Source organism: Arvicola amphibius, chromosome 8 (assembly GCF_903992535.2).
Source record: "Arvicola amphibius chromosome 8, mArvAmp1.2, whole genome shotgun sequence".
Taxonomy (NCBI): Eukaryota; Metazoa; Chordata; class Mammalia; order Rodentia; family Cricetidae; genus Arvicola; species Arvicola amphibius.
In genome coordinates, this window is record NC_052054.1 from 124,247,376 (window position 1) to 124,272,145 (window position 24,770).

The 24,770-nt window shown below is 39.7% G+C and overlaps 1 protein-coding gene across 1 annotated transcript in view; it reads right to left on the reverse strand.

Annotated features, from left to right (window-relative positions):
• Positions 1 to 24,770, reverse strand: part of Cps1 (carbamoyl-phosphate synthase 1) — a 109,380-nt gene that overhangs the window by 65,792 nt on the left and 18,818 nt on the right. The window contains exons 4-16 of the mRNA XM_038339217.2: positions 23,882 to 23,971; positions 21,961 to 22,017; positions 18,829 to 18,921; positions 14,530 to 14,619; positions 11,168 to 11,296; positions 10,526 to 10,632; positions 9,588 to 9,726; positions 8,583 to 8,660; positions 6,793 to 6,891; positions 5,068 to 5,163; positions 3,789 to 3,978; positions 2,890 to 3,047; positions 1,326 to 1,454 (exon numbers count right to left, since the gene is read on the reverse strand). Coding sequence (XP_038195145.1) covers positions 1,326 to 1,454; positions 2,890 to 3,047; positions 3,789 to 3,978; positions 5,068 to 5,163; positions 6,793 to 6,891; positions 8,583 to 8,660; positions 9,588 to 9,726; positions 10,526 to 10,632; positions 11,168 to 11,296; positions 14,530 to 14,619; positions 18,829 to 18,921; positions 21,961 to 22,017; positions 23,882 to 23,971 — 1,455 coding nt within the window. The remainder of the gene's footprint in view (positions 1 to 1,325; positions 1,455 to 2,889; positions 3,048 to 3,788; positions 3,979 to 5,067; positions 5,164 to 6,792; positions 6,892 to 8,582; positions 8,661 to 9,587; positions 9,727 to 10,525; positions 10,633 to 11,167; positions 11,297 to 14,529; positions 14,620 to 18,828; positions 18,922 to 21,960; positions 22,018 to 23,881; positions 23,972 to 24,770) is intronic.

Sequence of the window (24,770 nt, forward strand, 5' to 3'; positions counted from 1 at the left end):
TTGTAACAAAATAGCAATAATTGAAAAATATTTCATTCCAAAGCTGTCGTCAGATTGTAAATATTCTATATAAAAATTGGTAATTCAGAATGCTTTATTTTGTGAATAAAATATATTTAACACAGGAGAAATATATGTTTACTGTTACTAAGTATATTGCTAATATTAAGAATACTCATAACATGAATCATGCTATAGTAAATATATTTTATAACTACATAAACATAGTTTTTACCTTAAATAAATAACTCCAAAGTCCAGACTGGGAGTTATTTAATACTGGGAAAAGGAACCATTCCTATTAAATGTGTTGCCTTTTGTATGTATAATTTAGGTAACTTTAAAAAAACTAAATCTAAGTTGTTAGCTTGTAAGCCTATCACTACGAGTATTTGAGAATATTTAATTGTATTTATCTGCTTTCAAATTTCAATACCAACAACTAAAAAAATCTTACTTTGTTCTAGTTCAAAAATAAGAAATAAAATTGTGTGGTACAATGGCTACACAGTAATTTCCTCAAACCCTACCCACACTGCACGGATGGCCTTGCTACAACACTTGCTACCCACACTGCACGGATGGCCTTGCTACAACACTTGCTACCCACACTGCACGGATGGCCTTGCCTTTCCTCACTCAAAGTCATTGCTGAGTGCCCAGTGTTACCAGATGTGGCTCTCTAGTAGCAGAAAATTAACAAACATCTCCAGAGCAAGGCTCTGTGTATTTACCTCTGTTTCATGTAGAACACCTTTTTTTTTTTTTTAGCCAAAATAGTTCCAATAAATCTCTCAAAATGCGCTTAGTGATGCATCAATTTGCTTTTGCTAGAAAGCAAACTATAAGTATTCCACCCTCACTCTCTGTTTGTGGACTGTAGTTGGCAGCTTTCATTCATTTTATTAAATGTAGAGACTGATACCATTGGTGGTTTGACATCTGCACTTTGGGGAGAGATTGTGTTTTTATCAGGTTTTCTCAAAAGTAGTGTGGAAAGCGAAGGCATTTTACTCTGCTCTTCTCTTAACCAGTAAAACATACTTTAGCAATCTGAACGTTTTAGCGTAGACAGTGAAGCAGGAAGATAAAGGTGGATTAATGTTCCTCGGTGAATTCAGTAGCATAATGGAAATGGACAGATAGGAAGAGCGGGTTATGCTGTGCTCTAGTGTGAGCATCTGTGCTTGTTTCCCTCAATAGCAGGGCCAGGTGACCCTTGACTATGACGGTGACAGGGGGAAGGTCACAACTTTCTCTAAGGGAATAGGTTCATCAAATCAGCTTCCCTGATTGATAGGAATATTGCTCGGGAAAATACTTACCTTTGTGCCAAGGTCCACTAAAGTCTCCTTATTGGGGCAAATGCCAGAGCCTAACCCACCCAGTGCATACGCAGACCGGATCATTACAGGGTAGCCAATGGTGTCTGCTGCTTTCAAGGCATCCTCCATCTGGGAACAAAGCAAGGATATTGAAACTGAAAGATCCACCCCCTCCTCCTTCTCCGACCCCCACACACAGAAAGGGGGACATTCACAGCCACACTATGAGAGCTTAGAAACCCAGGCTAATTAGCTGATTTGCAGAGAAGAACATGTTCTATTATCCCCTCATGTACTTCTGAAAAATAATGCTTCTGGAAAAAAAGTTGTGCAAAATTCCAGTGGGTGTGATTTTTTCATTTTTTTTATCAGATAAATTTTAAGTTGTTTTCTAAACACTACACTGTGATCAAAGCAGAAATAATCATCATTTGTTTTAGAATAAAAGATATATAAAAGTAATGGTTTTAACTTCAGTTTGAAAGTCTATCATTTAAAGAAAAAAATGTTTATCTATTGCTGAAGCTAACATGGTAATGAAACAACATGCCATTAGGAACACTAGGTAAAAGGAGGTATTTCATTTTTCAAATTTATTCTCAGAACAGTCTCTGCAGCTTGGAATTTTTTTTAACTTACCAAATACAACATATGGTGGCTATATTTTCTGTTGTGGAATATTATTACACCACCAATGGGAATGTAATTACACCTTTCCCATATGCTTGCTTCTTATCATGGAGAAGCAAGGACATAATTATATCTGGCAATGAAAAGTACAAATGTATGGCAAGAGTTTCCCAAAGCATGCAGGAGAGCTCCCAAGAGATTCCTCTTGACTGACAGGTTTGTAGTCTGGCATGTACGCAGTAGCATTCTTTTCTGAGGCAGATACACCCAGTTTTAGTCATCCCAGAATTACTTGCCTCATCCCTAAGACTTTTCCTATTTCTACAATGGGGAGGTTGTGTCTAAAGCTTCCACTTTTCACCTCACCAAATATATTTCTAAAATCAAAAATAAACTCAGGGCAAAAAGAGACAAACAAATAGTTGAATTTTTCTTGGTGATTGGCAATATTCTAAAAATAGAAATAATGGAAAATGAGTATAGAATATCAACTCCAGATCTATAACAAAAGTATATGCATCCAGGATGAATCTTAATGACTAAATTTATTTCATTTCAAAAACCCAATTTTCAGGGTATTAAGGCTCACACTCAACATGTGTGACTTATTCCAGGAAGGAGAGAAGGCAAAAGGCAAAAATAAGTTTGCTATTAAAAGTCAGTATTGTTGTTTTCGGGGCAAGAGATAATGGGTACCTCAGCTTCAAACAAGGGAAATCAGTTTATATTTTCCATTGCAAAGAGTAAAATATTAATACCTATTTCTAAAATTTTAGCACTGAGTGCTAACATTAATATACAATGTCTCCATGATACTAAAATATGTCTGAAGATAACATATAGATTTTATATACAATTATCAGAGATGATAAACCATTCTCCCTGCAGTCCAAGACAAATAACGACCCCATCTCCCACGAACAAAGTTTCTTACTGATTCCACCGCAAAGCTGGGAGCGATCTTCTCATTGATCTCGTTCAGCTTGTCTGAGAAGAGCTGCCTGTCTTCTGTAGCCATAATGGACTCAACTGATGTTCCTAGGACTTTCACACCGTATTCCTTGAGCACACCCCTCTTGAATAGCTCCACTCCTACAAAAGAATCAAACATACAGTTTTTATCATCTTCAACCTTATGTCCTCTTAACAGACACTAAACATTGTTTAAAGAAAACCCTAGGGCTAGAGAAATATCTCAGAAGTTAAAAGCACTGGCTTCTCTTGCAGAAGACCAGAATTCAACTCCCAGTGCCCACAAGATAGATAACAGTGACCAGCAACTGTAGTTCTAAGGGTTTCTGATGCTGCCTTCTGAACTCCTAAGGTACCAGGTACACACATGGTACATATACATGGATACAGGCAACATATCCCTACCTGTAAAATAAATACATCTAAAAACACTTTGAAAATAACTCTTAAAATGTCTTCAAGGAGTCAGCACAGCCAATAACAGAGCAGTCAAGCCATGTGAAAGGCAAATGCCCACCACTGACTTGCAAGCATGAATACGTTAATTCTTATTTTTCATTCATAATAGTTCTGAGAGTTTCATTGATAACAGTGTCCTACGATGGAGAAGGAAATCCACTAAATCTGTTTGGCCACTCCAGAACCTTAACATGAAGAATTTTTTGCATCTCTACTATTTTGTGCCATAAACTAGTAAAATTTATTACATGATATGGAAGACTTTCGTTTGCCATTTTCTTCTACATTAGGATAAATGCTCTATGAGCACACAGAACACAACTATTCGATGACTACAAGCAACATGTGTTTCACATTGGTGCACAGGTTAAATAGCCTACACCTGAATGGAAAAGAACTCACCGCAGTTCAGAGCTGTCTGGCCACCCATGCCAAGAATTAGCCCATCAGGCCGCTCCGCTTTGATGACTTCTGTGACGAACTGTGGGGTGATGGGAAGAAAGTAGACCGCATCTGCCTGCTTCAATCCCACCTCGTTGGTCTGTACTGATGCAATGTTTGGGTTCATCAGGACTGTTTTGACATTTTCTTCCTGGAAAAAAAACGAACAAATCAAGTGTCTGAATTTAAGGTTTCAGTGGATAATGGTTACTACACTCCAATGAAGACTAGTTGGGTAGCAAAGCTTTTAGATTATTCTCTGGGCACATTAAGGTCATCCATGAATAAATAAGAAGAAACAAGATGACAGGGAAGGGGAGAGGAGGGGAAAGGAGAGGAGGAAAGATGGGAAGAAGAATCAGGAATCAGGGCCGTATTAAAGCTCTTTCAACAGATGTTTATCGGGGTAATGGGCCACAGGAAAACTTTAGCCAGTTGTTTTCCGATATTTGCTGTCCCTCTGACATCTCTGTGCTCCTCTGTTCTAGCCAGGTCTTTGGTGAATGGCCGTTACACTGCAGTGCCTGAGGAGGGCCACAGAGCCAGTGCCTACACTACCTCTGGATGCCCTGATGATCACCAAGATGTAGAGCTTGTTGGAAACAGGATTAAAGAGAGAGCAAGTTGTCTCAGCAGTGGACCATCTTAACCGCACGAGATAACTTCTCTAAAGGTTGATTTTGCTATAATTACAGTGGCAACCTGGATGAATCAAAGATACAAGTTTATTTTTCCCAACTTAAGTATTATTAAATAATCTTTCCCTCTTGAAAATATAGCTGTAGTTTTGCAAGTTAGCAATAAAGGGATAGGATTCCCTAGTGACTGGTGAACAAATGTGTTGGTACCCTTGCTCACCCAGCTAGGGTTTCATTCAACCATGGAGATGCTTGAAGCATCTAGCACAGGGTATGAAGTAGCCTACAGCCCAGATTCCTTCTGACACATCAAACACAAGTATACTTACCAACTCCCTGTAGAAACAAAATAAAAGTTCAGGTTTTCAGTGTAAAAAGACAATAATGTGAATAATTTCCCCTGCTTCACTTGGCTGATGTGCACACTTGAAACAGTTAAAATCTTTGATGTTGACCCAACTCTTACTATAGGATTCTAATGATAGCTAAGGAAAATAACTATAGTGACTTTGAAAAGAAACCTCATAAATCTTAACCACAAACGACTAATTAGAGTCATTAAGGAGCGTGTACCAACCCTGGGAAAGCTCGTGCTCTCTCACCTTCATGGCTTTTACAGCCTGAGATCCTGAGTAGTCAAATTCTCCTGCCTGACCAATGGACAGACCTCCCGATCCCAGGATGAGGACTTTGGAAACCTACAAACAATAAGAAAGAGACATTACTATCATTTCCAAGGAATGAAAATAAGGCATCTGCCAGAGAATAGTCAAGCTCTGTTGCCTGAGTTTATACAGTCATTTCTAAGACAAAAAGATTAACAATTGAAACAAAATCTAATTTCACTGCCCTTTCCAAAGTTCCCGAGCAATTTCTTTACTTAAACAAAAAAATTGAAAGAAGCTGATATTTGGTTTAAGAATATGCAAAAACCAAGTGCACTTACTCTACAGAAAATATTTGCATGTAAATGTACCTGTATATATCTCTACACATATTTTGAAAGTACAATGCATTCTTCTAAAATTTATATAATGCAAAAGAAATAGAGAGAATCTTTATTATATAATATATAATCTTAAATATATAATGACTTATGTCTTATACATATTAATTTTAATGCACTTGCCTTTAGAGAAAAATAATAAAATTTTGTTTACTATACTAAATGATGATTCATCTAATTTTTTATAAAAATGAATTCTGTCAACTTCAGTGATTCAGTAAATATCTCGGGATTACAAAAAACTATGGTTTGGGATGGGTAACAGAAAAATACCAAGTTGTAAATCAAAAGTAATACCATTTTTTAAGCTTTTATAATAAGTAGTCTAGTAGAAGGAAATTTTATAAGACAGTATTGTAGGTGAAAATTTCTTATTCTTTGCCATTTGACCAAGTGTGAGTATCTCTGTGCATTAATTACCATCTGTTGCAAAAGAAGTTTTCCTGATGAGACCTAAGAAATGCACTAATCTATGGCTATAAAAATAAATCATTGGGAAAATGTATAATACTATATCCATTTAGCAGGATAATAATAGTAGGATCTCCCCTAGGCCCTGTGATTTCTCTAGACAAAGGTTCTGTGCAGAGAGTGGGAGACTGGAAACACTCAGCACTAAATGGAAGATATATATGAATAGAACATATATATATCCAGCACATTCCTCTCATGGTTCTGAAATCTTTATGAAGAGGGCAGAAAGATTGTAGAATCCAAAGGGACTGAGTGACTGTAATGATCACTGTTTTATAAACACATTAGGGAAATTGCATGTATGAACACATGATGTTGGTGACAACATACAGAAAACCTGTGTAAGCTCAGGAGAAACACAAGTTCAGAACAGAGGGAAGAAGTGGATAGAGCCCCACCTTTAGCAGAACAGCTACTGGGAATCAATTTCTGGAAGGAGAGCTAATTTACTTTAAAGAGACTATTCCTTTACAAAGAACATCCACACACACAAGAACAACAATGAGTACCACAAATTGCTCTTGGTAGGTTTAAAAAAAAAAAGAGGGCACAAATTTGGGTGGGTGGGGAAGGATGATGGAGCTAATAGAAGTAGGGGAAGGTGTGTCATTATGAACATAATGCATTATGAAATTCTCAAGAAATTGATACATATATTTTTAAATAAATGCTTAAGGTAAATTATAATGACTTCCCAAGAGCAGATAATTCAAACATATAATATTGGCATTTATTTTTCATAGACATTCATGTAAATTCTATCATTTTCTTTTTATTAAAAAAAAGTCATCACATATTAGAGAAAATACGTGATACATAAAACAAAATGGAGTCTGGATCTACTGACCTCAACTCGAGATGCAACCAGCGCTGGCTTTGGCAGAACTGAGGTGATGGTGGTGCCTTTTCCCTTCTTTATCAGTGAGAAAAAGGAGTCAAACAGGTACTGGAAAAGAAAAATCACAGCTAGTTGGACACTTCTAAACTCACGAGGCCTCCAAGCACACTTCCAGTGCTCAAATGAGTGAAAGCTTCAGAAAGAGAAATTTGTTTGTTCTTACTATAATTTGTTCCATGAATATTAGGAGTTTTGCTATTTAATGGTTTCAGTTTGGGTTTTGGGTTTTGTCCAATAACTGAATGTTTAGTCATATTAAATTAAGACAAATAAATACACCAGAGAAGGCTAAAAAAGAGTCAACTAGACAAGGGCTCCAGGACACACACATATGCCATTAAAAAAATACAAATTGCACCTATACTTTTTGGAAGCCTTCTGGGCTCTGTTCACCTCAAGTGCTTTAAGATGAGACATTTTCTACAGACAATAAATGTATCCCATGCTGCCTTTTGAGAATATCATTATTTTAGTTCTTTAATTGTATATCATTTGTATGACTCAAACTCTAGCTGAACAAAACTTGAAGCTAGAACACTCACGCTTCAAAGTCAGAAATAATATTCTCTCATTTCTGTCGGCTCTAAAAAAGAATGACCCCTTAAGATTATTCTCAGACTTTCCCAGGGAGCTCACTTCCGTTGCTTCACTAGACATGATAAATGTCAGAAGAGTACTCGCTTTGCAATTTGGCAGGATGGAAAAATAAAACAGTAAGTCATAGTGCAGTGATTGCATATCCTGCCCACATCTGAAGTTCTAGCATAGTCTAAGAGTTAAATGTTAAATTAAAGACAAAAACTTAGCAAACATTACATGAAGACAGTAACTAGTGATTTGTTTTGTTTCCCCAGGTTCATCATGAATTAATTAAAACATACAGGTTTTGACTCTCTGAACTGATACTTCCAAGTGAGAGAAATGCAAAAAAAAATGCCATGCACATATCTAAGAAAGCACTCTGAGATGACAGAGTAGGAATTTCCTTAGGAAACTCATGTCCTCCTCCTCCTTTTGCCTGGGCACCTTGTCTGGAGGCTCTGCGACAGGGATGGACAGAGCGCTCCAGGAGGACCCTAGGCGCAGGAAGAGGGAACTCACTCCAGACACGCAGGCTTTCCTGGGAGTCATTGTGAGCTTAATTTGGAAAGATGTACTTGAATACTGAACCAAAAGCTCTCATTAAACAATAGAAAAACTATCCAGGTTAGAAACAGACTGCTCTAAGCATTCCTGTGGGTCCCTTTTGTAAAAATCATGTGAGTCATGTGACCACACAAGCTGCCTCTTCCCCTCCCAGCCCCTTTTTTTGCCCTGCTGCTGTTTATTCTCCTTCTGTGGCTACACAACCAGTTGCCATAGGGATTTTTTTAACTCACAGATGGGGGATTAAAATTTCATTTCAGTTATGAGATGGAAAGAGCAAGAGGGAATTCATCTGCATAGCACAACAATTGTAAATCTCAGAGCTAAATATATTAGGATGATAATGCATTTAAGTAAAAATAGCATCATAGCATTGCTTTGAGTTTCTTAAGGGCTTTCCCACTTTAAATTTAAGAAAAAGATTAAAATTTACTTCATGATCTTCATGGGGGGAACTTAATACAAAATGCATGATACCAAGATGCAATCCTTGAGAATACTGTGCGCCAATTATTTTGGTTTCCTGAGTCTTCACCCACAAACATGTCTGATTTTTTTTTTCAAGCATAGCAGACATTGTCTGGCTGGCATACCTCAGTGTCTGTTGGCCCTGGGCTGACCTCTGGATGGAACTGCACACCGAAGAAGGGTTTGCTCTCATGCATAATCCCCTAAAGGAATGAGAAACAGGGAGAGATTCCTTCTAAGACAACAAATGTCAAGTATGGCAATATTATTATTCAGTAGATAATAAAGTTCAAATAGGAAACCAAGTTAATGCTTAATAAAGTTCTGGGAAATTCCCAGTATTATTAAGTAACATGGTTGGAGACATTAAGGATTTACCCAACTGTTTAAGAAAGAATAAAAAACAGTCCGGTAAAGAGGAAGCTGGACGAGGGTTCCATAATATAATAAAAGCAAACAAATTTGGTCCAGAATCTTTGGGGCTGGACCTTCTGGAGTCTCTTCAAAATCAAATAAAATTATCAGGTCCAACTCTTAAATTACTTCCCCAAAGGTCTTAAAAGCTGCTGCAGTACTGAGACTTGAGGACACGCCAAGGACTGGATCCAAACAGATAAATGTCAACCGACCCCTAGTAGTAAGGAGTGTATGCATGGATCCTGAAGAAGGGTACAAGAGCTGGGTCTTAAAAAGTCAACTAATAAGAAAGTAAGAGAATTGCATTTGTGAAGTGACAGGCTGGCTGAGGCGGTCATCCCACGGATGAGAGCACTTGGTCTACAAGCACGAGGAACCTGAGTCTGAATTCCTATCAGCCATGTCAATGCATGTGCTTTAACCCGCAACGGTAAGGGGTGGAGCTATGGTTTCTGAGAACTTGCTGGACAGCCAAGTCTAAACACTTCAGTTTAGTGAGTGGCCCTGTCATAAGACAGTAGTGTGAAGAACAGTACAAGAAGATACTGGGTGTCCTGCTCCAGGCTCTGTGTGCACATACGGGTGCACACAACTGCACAGTTGCATGCAAAACACACACACACACTCTAAACATAGAAAGGAAAATACATAACATACAGGAAAAGCCCTTATCTTCTCATGAACAACGGAAAAGCTTTGTTGAGAGTACCTACCTCGTTTGTTTGATCGTTGACATTCACAAAGAGCGGTTTCCAGCCGGCAGGGAGGGTGTTGTCCAGAGCGTAGCCATGGTTCTGAGCGGTAATGAAAGCCTGTCTGTTGGTGATGTTCAGAACAGGCTGATTCTGTCCTCTGGAGAGAGATGGAGAGAAAAAAAAAGAAAAATGAAAGTGAAGGGAATGTATATGTTGCTCGTGAAGCCAAACTCAGGTCTTTTGACTGCTTTAGTGAAAATCACTTTGTAAAAAGAGTCACAGACTATTAATCCCAAGCATTTCAGCCTCGAAAACAAAAACTCAATTTAGGAAGCTTTGTTGAGTCTTTAGCACAGGTCTACTGAACTTTCATAATCAGTTTTAGAAAGGCACTCATAACAAAGAGAAATTGCATACTGGCTTCGCACAAACACAGATATGCAAGCTACCGTCATATTCAAGCTGGAGGAGAACTCTCTGAGTTAACAAAGAGACCAGTCCTCAGATCAGACTCTTCCTGAGCTCTGCTTTGTGCAGAGGGAGGGAGAGCCCTGGCATTGAGGAAGTCAGCAGCGTTGGGGGGTAAGAAGTAAAACTGGGTCACTAATGTGTTCTGAAGTCCTTCTCGCTCTTTATAGTGTTATCAATGTTCTGAAACAAAGCCTCAAATTGGAACAGTTTCCTTTGGAATACCTTCTGATCGAGTATTACAACAATGGTTCATGTCAAGAGAAGGAAAATAACCTCAAACTATAGCAAAGTTATCGTTAGAGAAGGCTGCCTCTGAGAAATGTAATAAAAATGGAATCAGGCGGTCAGACAACTGTGAACTATGTAATAGGTTGACTGGCGTTTGTTCTGCAGAAACGCTATGTAAATTCTCTAAGCCTTTGGTGTTTGGTTGCCGGCGTATTTCAGAGGTAGCCTGGCTGCGGACAATATCATAGCTGCCTTACCTATTCGCCATGGACATCTTGTAGGATTTGGCCCCAGCAGCCAGTCCTGTTATTATGTTTCCTGTACTGATTCCAAACAAGGGCTCTTTGCGGTCACTCTCCAAAATCTGTATCAGGGAAGATGATCAAGCAAGTAAGACAGATAGTGAAAAATACTGTCTCTGAAAGAAGAAAAGCCAGAGATCCCCCATTCCTCATGAGCAACGTGGAAGTAGGAAAGGAATTGTTAGTTAGAATGTAGAGAGAGGCACAATTTATGGATCTTAGAATCCATTAAGATGTTCTTGCCATTCAGATTAAACAAAACATAATTTAATGTTTAAAAAACTTGAAGGTCTTATGGGTTCTGCACCAAGGTAATGAGCCTGGTTGCCAGTTTTCAATTATGAGGACTGTTATAGATGAAGATTAGACTCCACCCAGCCATTGTTAGTGGAGGAAGCATGGCAAGGTTCCAAAGCAAAGCAACGCTTCTAAGAGTCCTCACTGGTTTCTCTCTGAAATAACTATGCTAAAATTGCCTCCCAAGTACTAATGTAAGTCCTAAAACTACATGAATAAATAAAACAGAACCTCTTTGGACTACAGGGCAGATGCCCTTCCCTCCCAGGCAGCAGCCCCCAAGCCCCAGGCTCACGGCACCTTTTTCACATTTTGAATGAGTGGTTGTGCAAGAGCTGGATTCCCGGGTCCCCCAGCAATCAGAAGTCCATCATACTCCATCTGGGTGAAATCGTGATTCCAAGGAACCAAATGCACTTCGGCACCTCGCTGGAAAAGAAACGCAAGAAAGATGAACCAAATGTGTGCTTTGGTCATGTGTGCTTTCACTCAGTCTTCTTTTGAAGAACTAGCCTCTAAAAGAAATTTCAAAAATAATGTGTAATCAAATAACACTGAATAAAATATGATTTTAGTAACTTATTGTGCTTTATATAATGAAGGTGTATCCATGGTCAATAGGAAGAACTTAACTTTTATTTATGAAAAATCAAGTGACACACTCCCTGTACAAGGGTGACTTCGGGGATTAAACTCTCCATGTCAGTAGAGCAAGGCTTTTATTACCTCGGTAGCTGCAGCACAGAATGGCAAACCCACTCCGCCTCTGCAAAGGCGTGACCACATCTCACCCCAAAGGCATGACCACATCTCACCCCAAAGGCATGACCACGTCTCAACCTTTTACTTTTCCTTTCTTTTCTGGCAAATTTTAACTTTTCTTCCTAGGGTTTTCTAATCTATTTGTATTCTGACAGGGGGAAATCAAAATATTTATCATAAAAATAAACAGGAGAGAGAGAGACAGGGACCTTGAAAGGGAAAACTCCTGCCTTTCTGGATAGTTTACGTAGAGCCAAGAGTTGTGATGCACACTGCTGGAGAAGAAAGTCATCGGCAGCCTTACCCAGCGCTGGACCACGTATGCTACAATGTTGACTGGCTGGCAAGATGTATCCACTATTGTGATAGTGGCATTAAGATTATGGAGTTAACCAACTGCTCTCTGATGGGATATGAGGCCTGGTCTACAGGACGGATTTTTGTGACTGATACTATAAACCTGATCAAAATCTCATGACTCGGAGAGATCATTGGCCCTAGGGAGTAAATTACTGTTGCTGCTCTGCTAAATAATCATGATTTCAAATATGTATGTTTATACCCATAGACCCGTGCTGCTCTCAAACTTTGCTCAGACAAGCTTCTTTTGGCAGCGGGTGGTGGTTGCTGCAGACACGCAGCACTTGTCAAAATACCAGGAATAAATAACATTGGCACTCAGCTAGCTATGTCATGTATGGCAACCTCCCACGGTTTGAGGCTCATGGGTGTTTGAGTGAGAGGGGCAGGCAAACATGGAAGGGACTGGGGATGGAATGAAAGCTGTGAAATACTGACTTCTGGACAGGATGGAGCTGGTGCACACCAACTCACAGTAGCTCCCATTACCTCCAGAAGAGCAGCACAAGAACAAGCTAGTCAACATTTCAGTGGGGGGGGGGGGGCACGAGGAGTCACCTCTATCAAAGAAGCTATGGGCAATTGAATAAGTAGATAGACATACCTAAGGACAGAAAGACACTCATGTGTGCATAATCACTACTAATTGGACTGGAGGGGTTACTAACAACAAAAAACATAATAAAATAAAAAGAGAACATGAAGAAGAATGGGAAAACAAGACTTAGTTGGAAGAAGGCAGCAGATGGTGAATCCAATTAGCATACACTGTATAAATCTATAGAACGTTCCAAGAGTAAAAACATTACTTAAAAAGGAAAGATCATAGACAAAGAAAAATGGCAAGTAAATGGAGTATAAAGAAAATTCCGGCAAAAAAAACCTAATTATTTTGTACCTTTGAAAGTTCCCCTAGCATTCCCCAAGATGAGAATTTGAAGGTTTATTTGGAAGGTTTTTCCAGTAGACATAAATGGAATGGAGAAATGACACCACAAGATACCCCGGTACAGTATACAACAGTAACCACAGTGAACACTCAGAGTCTGAGATCCTTGGGGAACCTGGAGCCAGCGTTGAGTGTTTAGATATGACCCATGCCTGGGGCAAAGATCTTTACACTGACTCTATGGTCAATGTTGTGGAGAGTTCTAGGGAAAGTTGTATTATTTCCTCTCTACAAATGGACTCTGCCCAACTAGAGAAACCCCTTAGTCAAAGAAACCTCAAACTCTTGCAGCTAGAAAGTGGGCAGTGTAAATTAAATGGCAAAAATAGGAGTGGAATATGAAAAGATCCTTTGTGTATCTGCTACTAAAAGATTCATGAAGAATTTCACTAATAAGATGACTAATTTGAATAGTGCTGATAGTCTCTAACGATGAGAAGATGAAGATGAATTGAAGAATTCCCCTGTATCCACACTAATTTGACGTTATGCAAGTATGTGAACGGGTAAGCATGTACGTTTGTGGAGGTGTGGGGTCCATACGTATGTGCATGAGAGTAAGAGACAGACAGAGACATAGAAACTGGAAGTGGGAAGGTTATGAGGAGAAACTCTAGCAAAATAATACTTGATAAAACACTGATATAATGTGCTTTTTGTCCTTGAGGGTTTTTAAGGTTCAAGTTTAATTAGTTTTCTAAGAGTTTAGATTAGTCCCTAAGAGCGCTATGGCCGTCTTACAATTTCAGGACATAATCCAACAACATACAGTGCATAATAAATGTAGACTGAAGGAGGCACTGTCAGACCCACCATGGCTTTCTCCCATTTCCAGCTCTCCATGTGAGTGTGGGCTGCCTCAGAATAACTTATGAGGACAGTCAAGATGCTTGAAGTGAGGTCACCCAGACCCAGAAGAATAGCATGTGTTCTCTCTCCTGTATGGATCCTAATGCCTTGTGTGTGTGTGTGTGTGTGTGTGTGTGTGTGTGTGTGTGCGTGCGCGCGTGCGTGCGTGCGTGCGTGAGTGTGTGTGTGTGGGTGTGTGTGTGTGGGTGTGGGTATGGGTGTGGGTGTCTGTGCGTGCGTGCGTGCGTGCGTGTGTGTGTCTGTGTGTGTGTGTGTGTGTGTGTGTGTGTGCTTTTTTATTGGAATGAGAGTGGGCAGAGGTCAGAAAACTAGAAAGAGTTCGATGAGGAAGGAAAAGGAGGCTCTCAAGAGGGGAATATGAAGAGAACTATAGCATACTACAGGTTAAAAGAGTGATATTAGCATTGGAAAAGAACATGTACCAAGATTCCGTAAGAAAGCCTCGTTCTTCCTTTGTTACTAAGAGGATAAAATGAGTAAGTTAAAATAATAACAAACAAATGATAACAGTCACTTTCCCATGGGTTTTGGTTCTTGGGGATTTTTCAAAGTCATGGTTGTCTGTCCTTGATTTGAACAGGGACATATGTGTCATTTTGTGGATCAAAGGCAGAAAGAAAAGTGGAGATTCCTGACATTCTGAAGCAAGCCTTCTAAACAAAGGGCACAAACAATACTCAGCACTACAAACCTTAGCTTCCAGAGGGGGCCAATCACTTACCTTAACTAGCAGCCGGATGACATTGTTTTTTATCCCACAGTCCACAGCTACCACTTTGGTGGGGTTTCCTTTGCCAAACACCTTGACATCCTGCCATTAAAAAAAAAAAAAAAAAACAGACATTGAGAGGAGATTCCCAGTGTAAGCACCAAGCCCAGGCCATAAATTCACTCAGCGTGTTTTGTACTTAGATGTGTAACAGATTGATTGCTAACTGCTAGGGAGTGACTGGCAGTTAAAAATCAATTTGTAAGAAAAGCACAGCAAATATCACAGACTGTATCTTTTCGATGAGAAAAAGAGGTGCTTTGCTGTTTTATATAAACTATTCATTATAGTGATAACAAAGATCTTTAAGAAGTTGGCTGCTTCCATAGTTAACCACCATCCTCGTGTTTTGCCTCATTAGCAATAAAAGTCTCAAATATTGTTGCCTGATTCAGCAGGAGGCAGACGAGGTAATGGATACATCATGCCTTAAATGCCACTTGATCATCAAATTGCAGTGCGGATCAGATCCAATTGCATTAAGTCACTGCATATTAGGATTACGGAGAGGCTGGATGGGTAAAATCAATATGAGAGTCATAAGAATTCCTCAGCTAGTATAGACCACCTGCTCCCTTTAGATTACCAGATAGTCGTTTGCATTTAAATGGTAGATTTCATATGAAAGATCTCAGAGCATATCATAATCATTATCTACATCTTAAGAACTGCTTGGAGGCAGATCAATTTTTACACACATTTACCCAAGAAGCAATTCTGCAGTCAAAAAACAAAAGGAACAAAAGAGAAAGCATGAAGCCTGGAGCCTTGGTGGCCACACTGGTCCTGGCTTCAAGAGTTAGCTAGACTATTCTGATTTAGAATGAGTCCACGTCTTGACAAAGGTATTGGATGAATGATGCAACCTGAATGTTTGAAAGAACATTTGCTTCAGCCGAAACGTCTACCTCTCCACAAAGTCTACATATAGTATACATTCATAATCCTTAAAGTGTGTTTGAGTAAAACATATGAACAGGGCGTTGGCCATTTACTTTCTCCTTCTGTGGCTATTCGGGAGAGAAAACACTGCATCTAGGGAATTATTACTGAACTGATCATTAATGACACAGGCAAAGTCTCTTGTCAACTACTTTGTAAAAGAACTGATTTATTCTTAACCTTGAACTCCTGCTATAAAGTAAAACTATGTTACCAGCTAGTTGTAGCTTTATCAAATTGCAGTATGACAAGGAATTAAATGACCAACATTTCTAAGGCATATAGTCAAACAAAACTCACAAAATTTATATAACTTCCTGATAGAAATACACATTTATCACAGATGTCACAACATTAGTCAATTGCAAAGGCGTTAACAGGACCAGCTGTTGTCACTATGATTTTTGTCCTTTATTTGGCATGGATAAAAATATAGAACTGTTGAGATGACTCAGTAAACAAAGCACTTACTGCAGAAACCTAAAGATCAGAATTCATTATCTGTACCCCCACATAAAGATGAGAGGAGAAAACAAAGTCTGCCAAGTTGTCTTCTGACCTACACACACACACACACACACACACACACACTACATACACACAAAGATGATAGATGATGATCACACACACCACACACACACAAAGATGATAGATGGATGTATAGGTAGCTAGACAGATGGATAATAAATAGACAGATATGCTCATTTCTGCTGTTCTCCACCTAAACCCATTTGCACTCACTCATGTAGCCATTCTCCTGGGAAAGTGCACCAGCCCAGTCACTCTGAGGAACAAAACCCACAGATTCTGAAACCCCTTTTCTAAAACTATGTGATATTTTCATAGACTTTGCACAATTAAAGTGACCTCTGACTTACAGTAACTAATAAAAGGTAAATTTCATGTAAATAGCTATCGCACTGTGCTATATTGTTAGGAAAATGGTAAGAAGAAAAAGAGGTACACATTTATATTATATATCACAATTTTCAGTAATTTTTGACTCATATTTAGTTAAATACCCAAATATGGAGCCTGCATATAGAGAGGGCCAATTGCATATGCTTTCTATATCAAACAGAAGAAGCTATATAAAATATCACAAACACATGGATGTGTTAATTTGCCTTAGGATTCTGAAAATGAATGTATCATATAGTGTTTTTAACTGACCACAGAATTTTTTTTCCAGTTTATTTATTTTTTATTAAAAATTGCCATCTCCTCCCCTCCTCCTGACCACAGAATTTTTAAGGTAAATTTCTCCAAGTCAGTGTTGCTGACATTTGAAAAATCCCATGATTTTATTTTCAAGTTCCTTGATCTTTTGTCCACCTACCCTTTGCTCCAAAAAGTGCTGAATGAATTTCCCATGGTTCCCAGTAATGCTCTGCATCCAATGATGCTTTAATACATAAAACTTCTGGATCTAGTTGGCATCCACTCATCACCTGCCAAATGTATCATTCAAATAATTGATTTCTTTGCTTCTACCTATCAACCTATGTATAACTCATCAGACACACCTAGCTGCTGCAAGCCTCTGCCTCTCAAACACATGCAATTCTTTCTGCCTGAAGCAGCTTGATTTCTGTTTATCTACCTATAACAGCTGGCTCTTTGTGTGCCTTCACACCTCCACTCAGCCTTCTGTGATACACCTGTCTCACTGTGGTGATGCTTCATGAATGGTTTTGCTGTGGCCTGTAAGCATGCCAAGGAGAGCCTATACCACAGGATTCTGTACATGCCAGCTGACTTGCTTGCTTCTCTTACCAGACTCTTATAATCTCCAAGGTCAGAGAGAGTATCACACAAGATCCATTCACACATTCATTAAAAGACATTAAATCAAGACCAAAAGGAATGGCTCTAAAGAGTTCTCTACCTTCTTATAAACAAATGCTTAGTTACTTAGACATCATTGTGAGCATTAGTTCCTTAGCTCAAATATACACAATAAGTTTGACCCCACCTAAGAATCTAAGCAAGAGTGGAGAGGGTGCCTTAACTGGCCTTCCCCTGTAATCAGATTGAGGACTACCGTATAGAACCCTCATCCAGAATCTGATGGAAGCAGATGCAGAGATCCACAGCTAAGCACTGGGCCAAGCTCCTGGAGTACAGTCGAAGGGAGAGAAGATTGATAATATGAGCAAAGGTGCCAAGACCATGATGGGGAAACCCACAGAATCTGCTGACGCACACCAGTGGGAACTCACTGACTCTGAATTGACAACCTGCATAAGTCCAAACTAAGTCCCCTGAAGGCAGGTGACAACAGTGGGGTCACTGGCAGTGTGTGAGGTCACTGGCAGTGGGACCAGGATCCAACCCTAGTGCATAAACTAACTTTGTGGAGCCCATTCTCTATGGAGAGATACCTTGCTCAGCATTGATATACTGTGTGGGGTAGGGGCTTGAACCTGTCTCAACATGATGAGGGGACAGACTTAGTTGAGTTCCTAGGGGAGGCCTTATCCTCTCTGAAGAGAGGATGGGGTAGGTGGGGGAAAGTGGGGGTAGCAGGAAGAGAGGAAGGAGGAATGACGGGAATTGGTTTGCAGAAATTAATTAATTAATTAAAAAGGAAAGAAAGAAATATTTTCCCTGCACAGAATGACCCTAGACTTTTATATTCTCTCTCTCTCTCTCTCTCTCTCTCTCTCTCTCTCTCTCTGTGTGTGTGTGTGTGTGTGTGTGTGTGTGTGTGTGTGTGTGTTTGTGTTGTTTTTTGGGTTTTGGGGTTTTTTGGGGGGGTTGGTTTTTCAAGACAGGGTTTTCCTGTGTAACAGCCCTGGGTATCCTGGAATTCATTCTGTAGACAAGGTTGGCCTCGAACTCAGAGATCCACCTGCCTCTGCCTCCTGAGTGCTGGGGATAAAGGCGTGCATTAGCATGCCTGGCTATTATTTTGTCTAATTCCTATAATGTTCCCTCGTTTCCCTTTCGGGGTTTTAGTTTTCAATCCTACTCAGTGTTATGTCTGCCTTTAACACTTCTGTGCCTTCTTTAGATGCTGTGGTCTAAAGCCCTAAACTAGGGAACAAGTGAAAGACAAGAGGGGAGCTAAAATTTAGGGGAAAGCTTCTAAATGGTCGCTTGAGATTGCCACGAATGTCTGTAAGAAAGGGCTTCTGACTTTACAAGCAAAGAATCGATAGCATATATATCAGCTGCTGCGGGGCCACTTCCCCCGTTCAAATCAGGCGCTTATGGGCGATGAAAGATACAGATTTTAATGTTATAAAACTAATAGGCTTAAAGTAAATAAAACAAAACATAAAAGTAAGAAGAAAATTTTCTTACCTTGGTTGAAACCTCAGCAATCAAATTCTGTTTATTGGGATCCACAAAATCCACGGACTGGCCATCGAATTCAATCTTCCCAAGCATGGTGCCCTAGTGAATTAAAAAGCACATGCAGTGGGAAGGAACACGTTATGTTGAAAGCAGAAGCCCACAGAGACTATGGACAGCTGTTGTCATTTAGATGTCTTCATAGCTTAGAACCATCAGCAGGTCTTCATTTTCTCAAACAGGAATGACGCAAAGTAGTTGGCAGCTGCTTTTGAGGAAATGCTCAAGGAAATACAATTAATTTTTTCCTTGTGAGTGGAGGAGGGTGAACAGGTACATGTGTGTTCACATAAGTATGTACTTGTGAGCGTATGCAAATGAATGTGTGCTCACAAGAACATGCAAATGGAGGCTAGATGTCAACCTAGGTGTCATTCCTCGAGGCTGTCTGCCTTGACAGCAGGTCTTTCATTGGCCTGGAGCTTGCTGGCAACACCAGGCTCGCTGGTCCTTCAGCCATAGGGATCTGCCCATCTCTGCTTCCCTGGCATTGCAATGACAAGAATGCATCACCATGGACAGGATTTTCTTTATGTGGGTGAGACTCAAGCTCAGTTCCTCAAAGTCTCCAGGGAAGCATTTTACCAACTGAGCTGCCATCCCAGTCCTATGAGAAGCTATTGGAGAGCTGAGGCCATTAAAGTTAAGTTCAACAGAATTCAGGCCAACAGATTCCAAACTAGGTAGACTAATCAGAGTCCCAGAGACCTTGGTGCATTGGGCCTAAAACTATTACACAGAAGAAGCAAACAAAACAATCTGTTGGAAAGAAAAGATGACATCTAAAAACTACCAAGAAATAAAAAGAACTTATTATATAATTTGATAGTAAATTTGAACCTCAAAAAAGGTGAAAATGCAATTTGATGTCAGAAATTTCTAGAAGTCACAGTAAAACCACATCATCATGTTAGACACATGTACGTAGGTGTACCAGATTGCATGATCTTTAAGGGATGCTCAACCCTCTATGACATTTTCACAGTCAGTCTTGCTAGATTGGACATGGCAATGTTATCTTGTTTTATCTGCTGCATATTGAGATGTACTTGTTTGTCAGGAAGTCTGCTTAGAGGTGTCTAGGAAATGATATGCTGGATCTACTTATCAGGATTCCCCTACAATGTCATTGCACTGAAGGAAACAAAAGGTTTATTCCCTCTTCACTGATTTTTTTAGAGAAGTCATTGTGTGAACATGGGTTGGAAATTCCAGCACGTTCTGGAAGCACCATGGATTTTAGTATCGTTGTGAAAGCCAGGGTGCTAAACCAAACAAACCCTAGGAAAATAACCCAAACCCCCTTTACTTTCAAACTGAAGTATGTGGTGATTTCTGCCTACCTTTTAGATCCAAGTGCACTTTTCTATATTTATACACACTAAATCCTGAAACTTGTTGTCTCCTAATACTTTGTGAAATGCAATTTGAGTTTTCAAACTATGAGTAACAGAAGTGAAAGTTATAACTCATATTTTTAGCAGGAGTCAATATCAGCCATAAGCAGATGTAACCTATAATGCTGCTATGTGCCCTATACTATTCAACTAGATTTTTTTTAAAAAGTGAAGTCCCTTTAATAAAAAGTAGAGTTCATGTGAGCCCAGCACACGGGTGACACAGAAGACAGTGTGTCTTGGAAAGAGTTTTCACCGTCATCAGGCCTGGCTATCTTCTCTCCAGCCTGCCAATTCTGCAGCCTGCATTGCATTCTGAATTCCTTCTGGTCTGGTCCTAGATGCTACATGTCTGTTTACAAGGTCCACACAGTGTTAGACTAGGAAAACACACGAATCCGCTTGGAATACAAAACCTCACTAAAGCCTCTTCCCAGGAAAACCGCTGAAGGGATAACGCAGTGAGAAGCAGAGCCGGGCGGGAGCATGAGCTCTTCCTGCCTTCGGCCTGGTCGGAGCCGCTGCCCCGCCCTCACATCCAATACCACTCCTCCTCTCCGTTTACAGCGGCCCTGTCAATACACTTGCCCTGGCTACCCTTGGGGTGCTGGTTCTAGGAGCCTCCTTGAATGCTAAAATCCATCGTGCTCAGATTCATCATATAAAATGAATCTGACTTTAAGTCAAGTCTAGGTCACTTACAGTAGTTAATACAATGCAGGCATTACGTGAAGAGGCAGGACGCTGTATTTTTAGGGGAAATGATAAGATATAAGAAATTTTAAAAGCCATTTTTAATCGTTTGTATAAAACCTACAGATGCAGAGGCCTGACTATATTCTAACAAAGAATTCGCAACCGATTTCCTGGGAGGACCTGTGTTGGTGTAGACTACCAAACTGTCTTGTTTCCTTTTGAATGTGTTAACATTTGGTGAGAAAGCAAGCGTAGGTGCGTTGTGGGAATTTGGTGAACGCTGGTGAAGGAATATGTCTCTCTGCTCTGGATTATAGAAATGTATGCAAGAAACACTCACAGGAGCAGGAAGAAGGGGCAGGTGGTAAAGGCACGATCGCATTCTCAAACGGGGCCAGATGTAGCCGTCAGGCAGGGCAGCTGGCAAAACCTCGCCTGGTCTCTTTGCCTATTAATCCAGTCTTAGGAAGGACTCCTAACTGAGGTAACCCACACTCCTGACAGAAAACTCACTAATTTCATAAACAACACTTCCCGGAGAGCCGAGCAAACAATGACACCAATATCACATCGTTTCTGCTTTGCATTCTTCAGCGTCAAGGACTCTGGTTTGATCAAATTGTTAGACACTTTGTAAATACTTTTTCTGTTCCACTAGAGGCTTGTTATGTGAGCAGAATTACAATGCCTTGCCTTGCGGTCATAATCAACACATAGTAGGCACTGGATGAATCCTGACCAGGTAAGTGCATCTCAGGGGCACCCAGGATTCAGTCCTGGAAACCACATCAGAAGAGTGAGGACAGTGACAGAAATGAGAAGAGAGGGTGGCCAGGTGTCCTCCCGTGCACGTCAGTGAGTCCTTCATGCACTGGGGGAAATGAGAAGAGAGGGGTAGCCAGGTGTCCTCCCGTGCACGTCAGTGAGTCCTTCATGCGCTGGGGGAAATGAGAAGAGACACGAGTTCAGCTAAAGATGATGATCATACCTTGTCCCGAATTATTTTAGTCAGCATTCTTGTGTCCACTCCATAAATTGCAGGGACCTGTAAGAAAAAACCCCGGTGACAGTGAAATGAGAGGCGATTCGAGCCAGCTTATTGCTTTCAAGTTGTGCTCTTAGCCTCATCTATCTTCTCGAGCAGTAAATAATTCTCCCACTCCTTCTCGTCCCTGACCCAGGGTGACGGTGTTGTCAGTTCGAGGGAAATTGCTGCTCCACTTGAGCACAGGACTCCTACGGCCCGCAATTGTCCTCAGAATTTCTGCACATCAGTCCCTTGCAACGGCTTTGGTGCTTAACCTCGGATATTAAATAGGTTACAGTCTACACAAAGAGCCATTTTGAAATCATGAGGCATGTGTGCATGCATATATATTGTTTGAAATATGTGTATAATTTTATGTTCGGTACAATATATATTTTTTAAGAATCTGTGTTTTAAAGAGTCAAATCAGTGAACTTTATAAGAAAGAATTATGCCAACCAATATGTCTTGAGTCAAAAATTTCTGATATGCAGTGGGTACTCAATACAATTTTTTCTTAAGGCTTGTGTTGTATAGTTGTGTTTTTCTAATATTTGTCCATCCTTATTTATCAGTTAGTCAATACATCCTTTGGTTTTCTTTTCATTTTTTATTAGATTGGATAAAGACAGCCATGGTCTTCATATATTGAAAGCACACTCTAACAAGGTTGAAACTAAAATGATTAATTTTAACATAAAGAAAATTGAATGTATTAGCTAACACAAATAATATGTGTGTGTGTATGTGTGGGTGAGGGATAGACATAGAGAAGGAATGAAGACAGAGGGACCGAGAACAAGGAGAAAAAAGAAGAGAGGTGTAAAAGAGGAGGCAAAGAGACAGACAGACAGACAGACAGGGAGGGAGGGAGAGGCAGACAGAGGAACACAGAGGGGGAGATAGAGAGCTAAATAACCATACAGAAACTAGCTATCTTCGAAATCAAAATAAATAAAGATTTAATGGCTGAGAATAAATCAGTGGTGACCCAGGACACAACAGAAGTGCCTTCTTGTCTCATAAATTTTAGGAACTAAGACCTAGGAATTCAGGACCAAGATTTGTGTTCTTAATTTTCACTTTGTCATAAACGGGTAACACTGATTCCCGATAGGTGAACCCTCATTGGAGACGCAGAATATTCTGGGCATAGCATGCTATCAGGTACAGGATTAGCAGCAGTTGAACAAAGCCAGCTACAGCAGCAGTGAAGAAGACACTAAACACCGAGGGTCTGTTCAATCGAGAATCCCTCACACGCAGGGTGAATCCTCTGATAAGCTATTCGCATTTAAACTATGGAAAGATCGCAAGGTTTAGCAGTTTTTCCATATAAGTTTAGTGAAATTGTATCCACTTAGTTTATCATAATGTTTAAAACCCAAATACTTGATGAGAATCTATTTATACTGGTAAGAATTAAAGATGTCGGAAAATATTGGATGGAATGATTATACACCCTATACATACAGCTTATAGTCATAGTAGACCTTGAGCTAGAACCTAGAATGGGGAGATAAACTATAGATGAAATTGGGGGGTGACTAATATCGCTCAAGAGAATGGAAATTTCTAAAATGTTCCTTGTTGCATTTTCTAAATGATTAACACTGCTACGCCTGTGTCGGCACCACCTAGTGGATAAACTGAAAAGTGCAGCTCTGTGTATTCAGAGCCAGCGTTCTGGCAAGATTGCACAATATACAAGATGGTGGTTGTTGTTGCTGTTGTTGATGATGATGATGATGATGTTATAAACCCCAAATTTGCACAAACATCTTCAGTCTCTGTATTTAAAGTAGCTCCAGACCTCCCAGGTTTCCCCTAGGCCCAGTAACCAGTCCCCTGAGAAACGAAACCTGTCCAAGCAAGGTCTTACCTTCTCCTCCTGCAGCCATTGCCCCAGACTCTTGGTAGCCAGCCAATGGTTATAGTCATTACTGTAATTCAGCACCAGCAGGCCTGCAACCTAGGAAGACGGACAGGCACTTTGAAAGGGGATTCACCAAACATATACTTCCTGAAACTCAATTTAAAGGTTGTTTGCATTATTTTAATGTATTTTTAGCCATTGATAAAGAGTCTTAAAACTCTGAAGACATGACATAAGAAAAGGCTATCAACACTTTTATTTAAGCTTATTATTTTTTTCCTTAACAGTCCTTTGGGAAAGCAGGTTTGCCTTCCAGGCAAATCCCCAAATGAAGGGACTGTCTTTTCTAGACACAATGTGCCTTTCAACTATTAGCTTATCAATAATATAGTTTGCAATTAGTTATTTAATGTGCATAATAGATAAGATAACCTTCTTAATAAACATGCAAAAAATACTGAGGAAACAGAAATGTGAGACCTGTGCCGCTCTGAACAGAACAGTAGACGGCGTGAAGTAAGAATGTCAATCTTAAATTGTTTATACGCTCATAATCCAAGATAATATCCAAATACCCTTGACTAGAGAATCTGAATATGCTAATTTTCGAATCACCATATAAATTACTTTTTATTAATACTTAAATTAAAAGGTAATAAATAATATGCAGTTGATTATCAAACTTTTATCATTTATTGTCTCATTATCTAGACACGTAACAATATTTTATGTGCTAAAATATGTTTCCTCCAATGCATTAAAATCTAAAGTACCCTAATAAATACTTAACAAAAAATAATAAAACTTTAACTTGTCAAGTTGAAGAGTATCCCATGTACTTAGGAATAAGGTTGAAATGTGGATTTATTACATAGTTTTGTGAGAGAAACTTTGC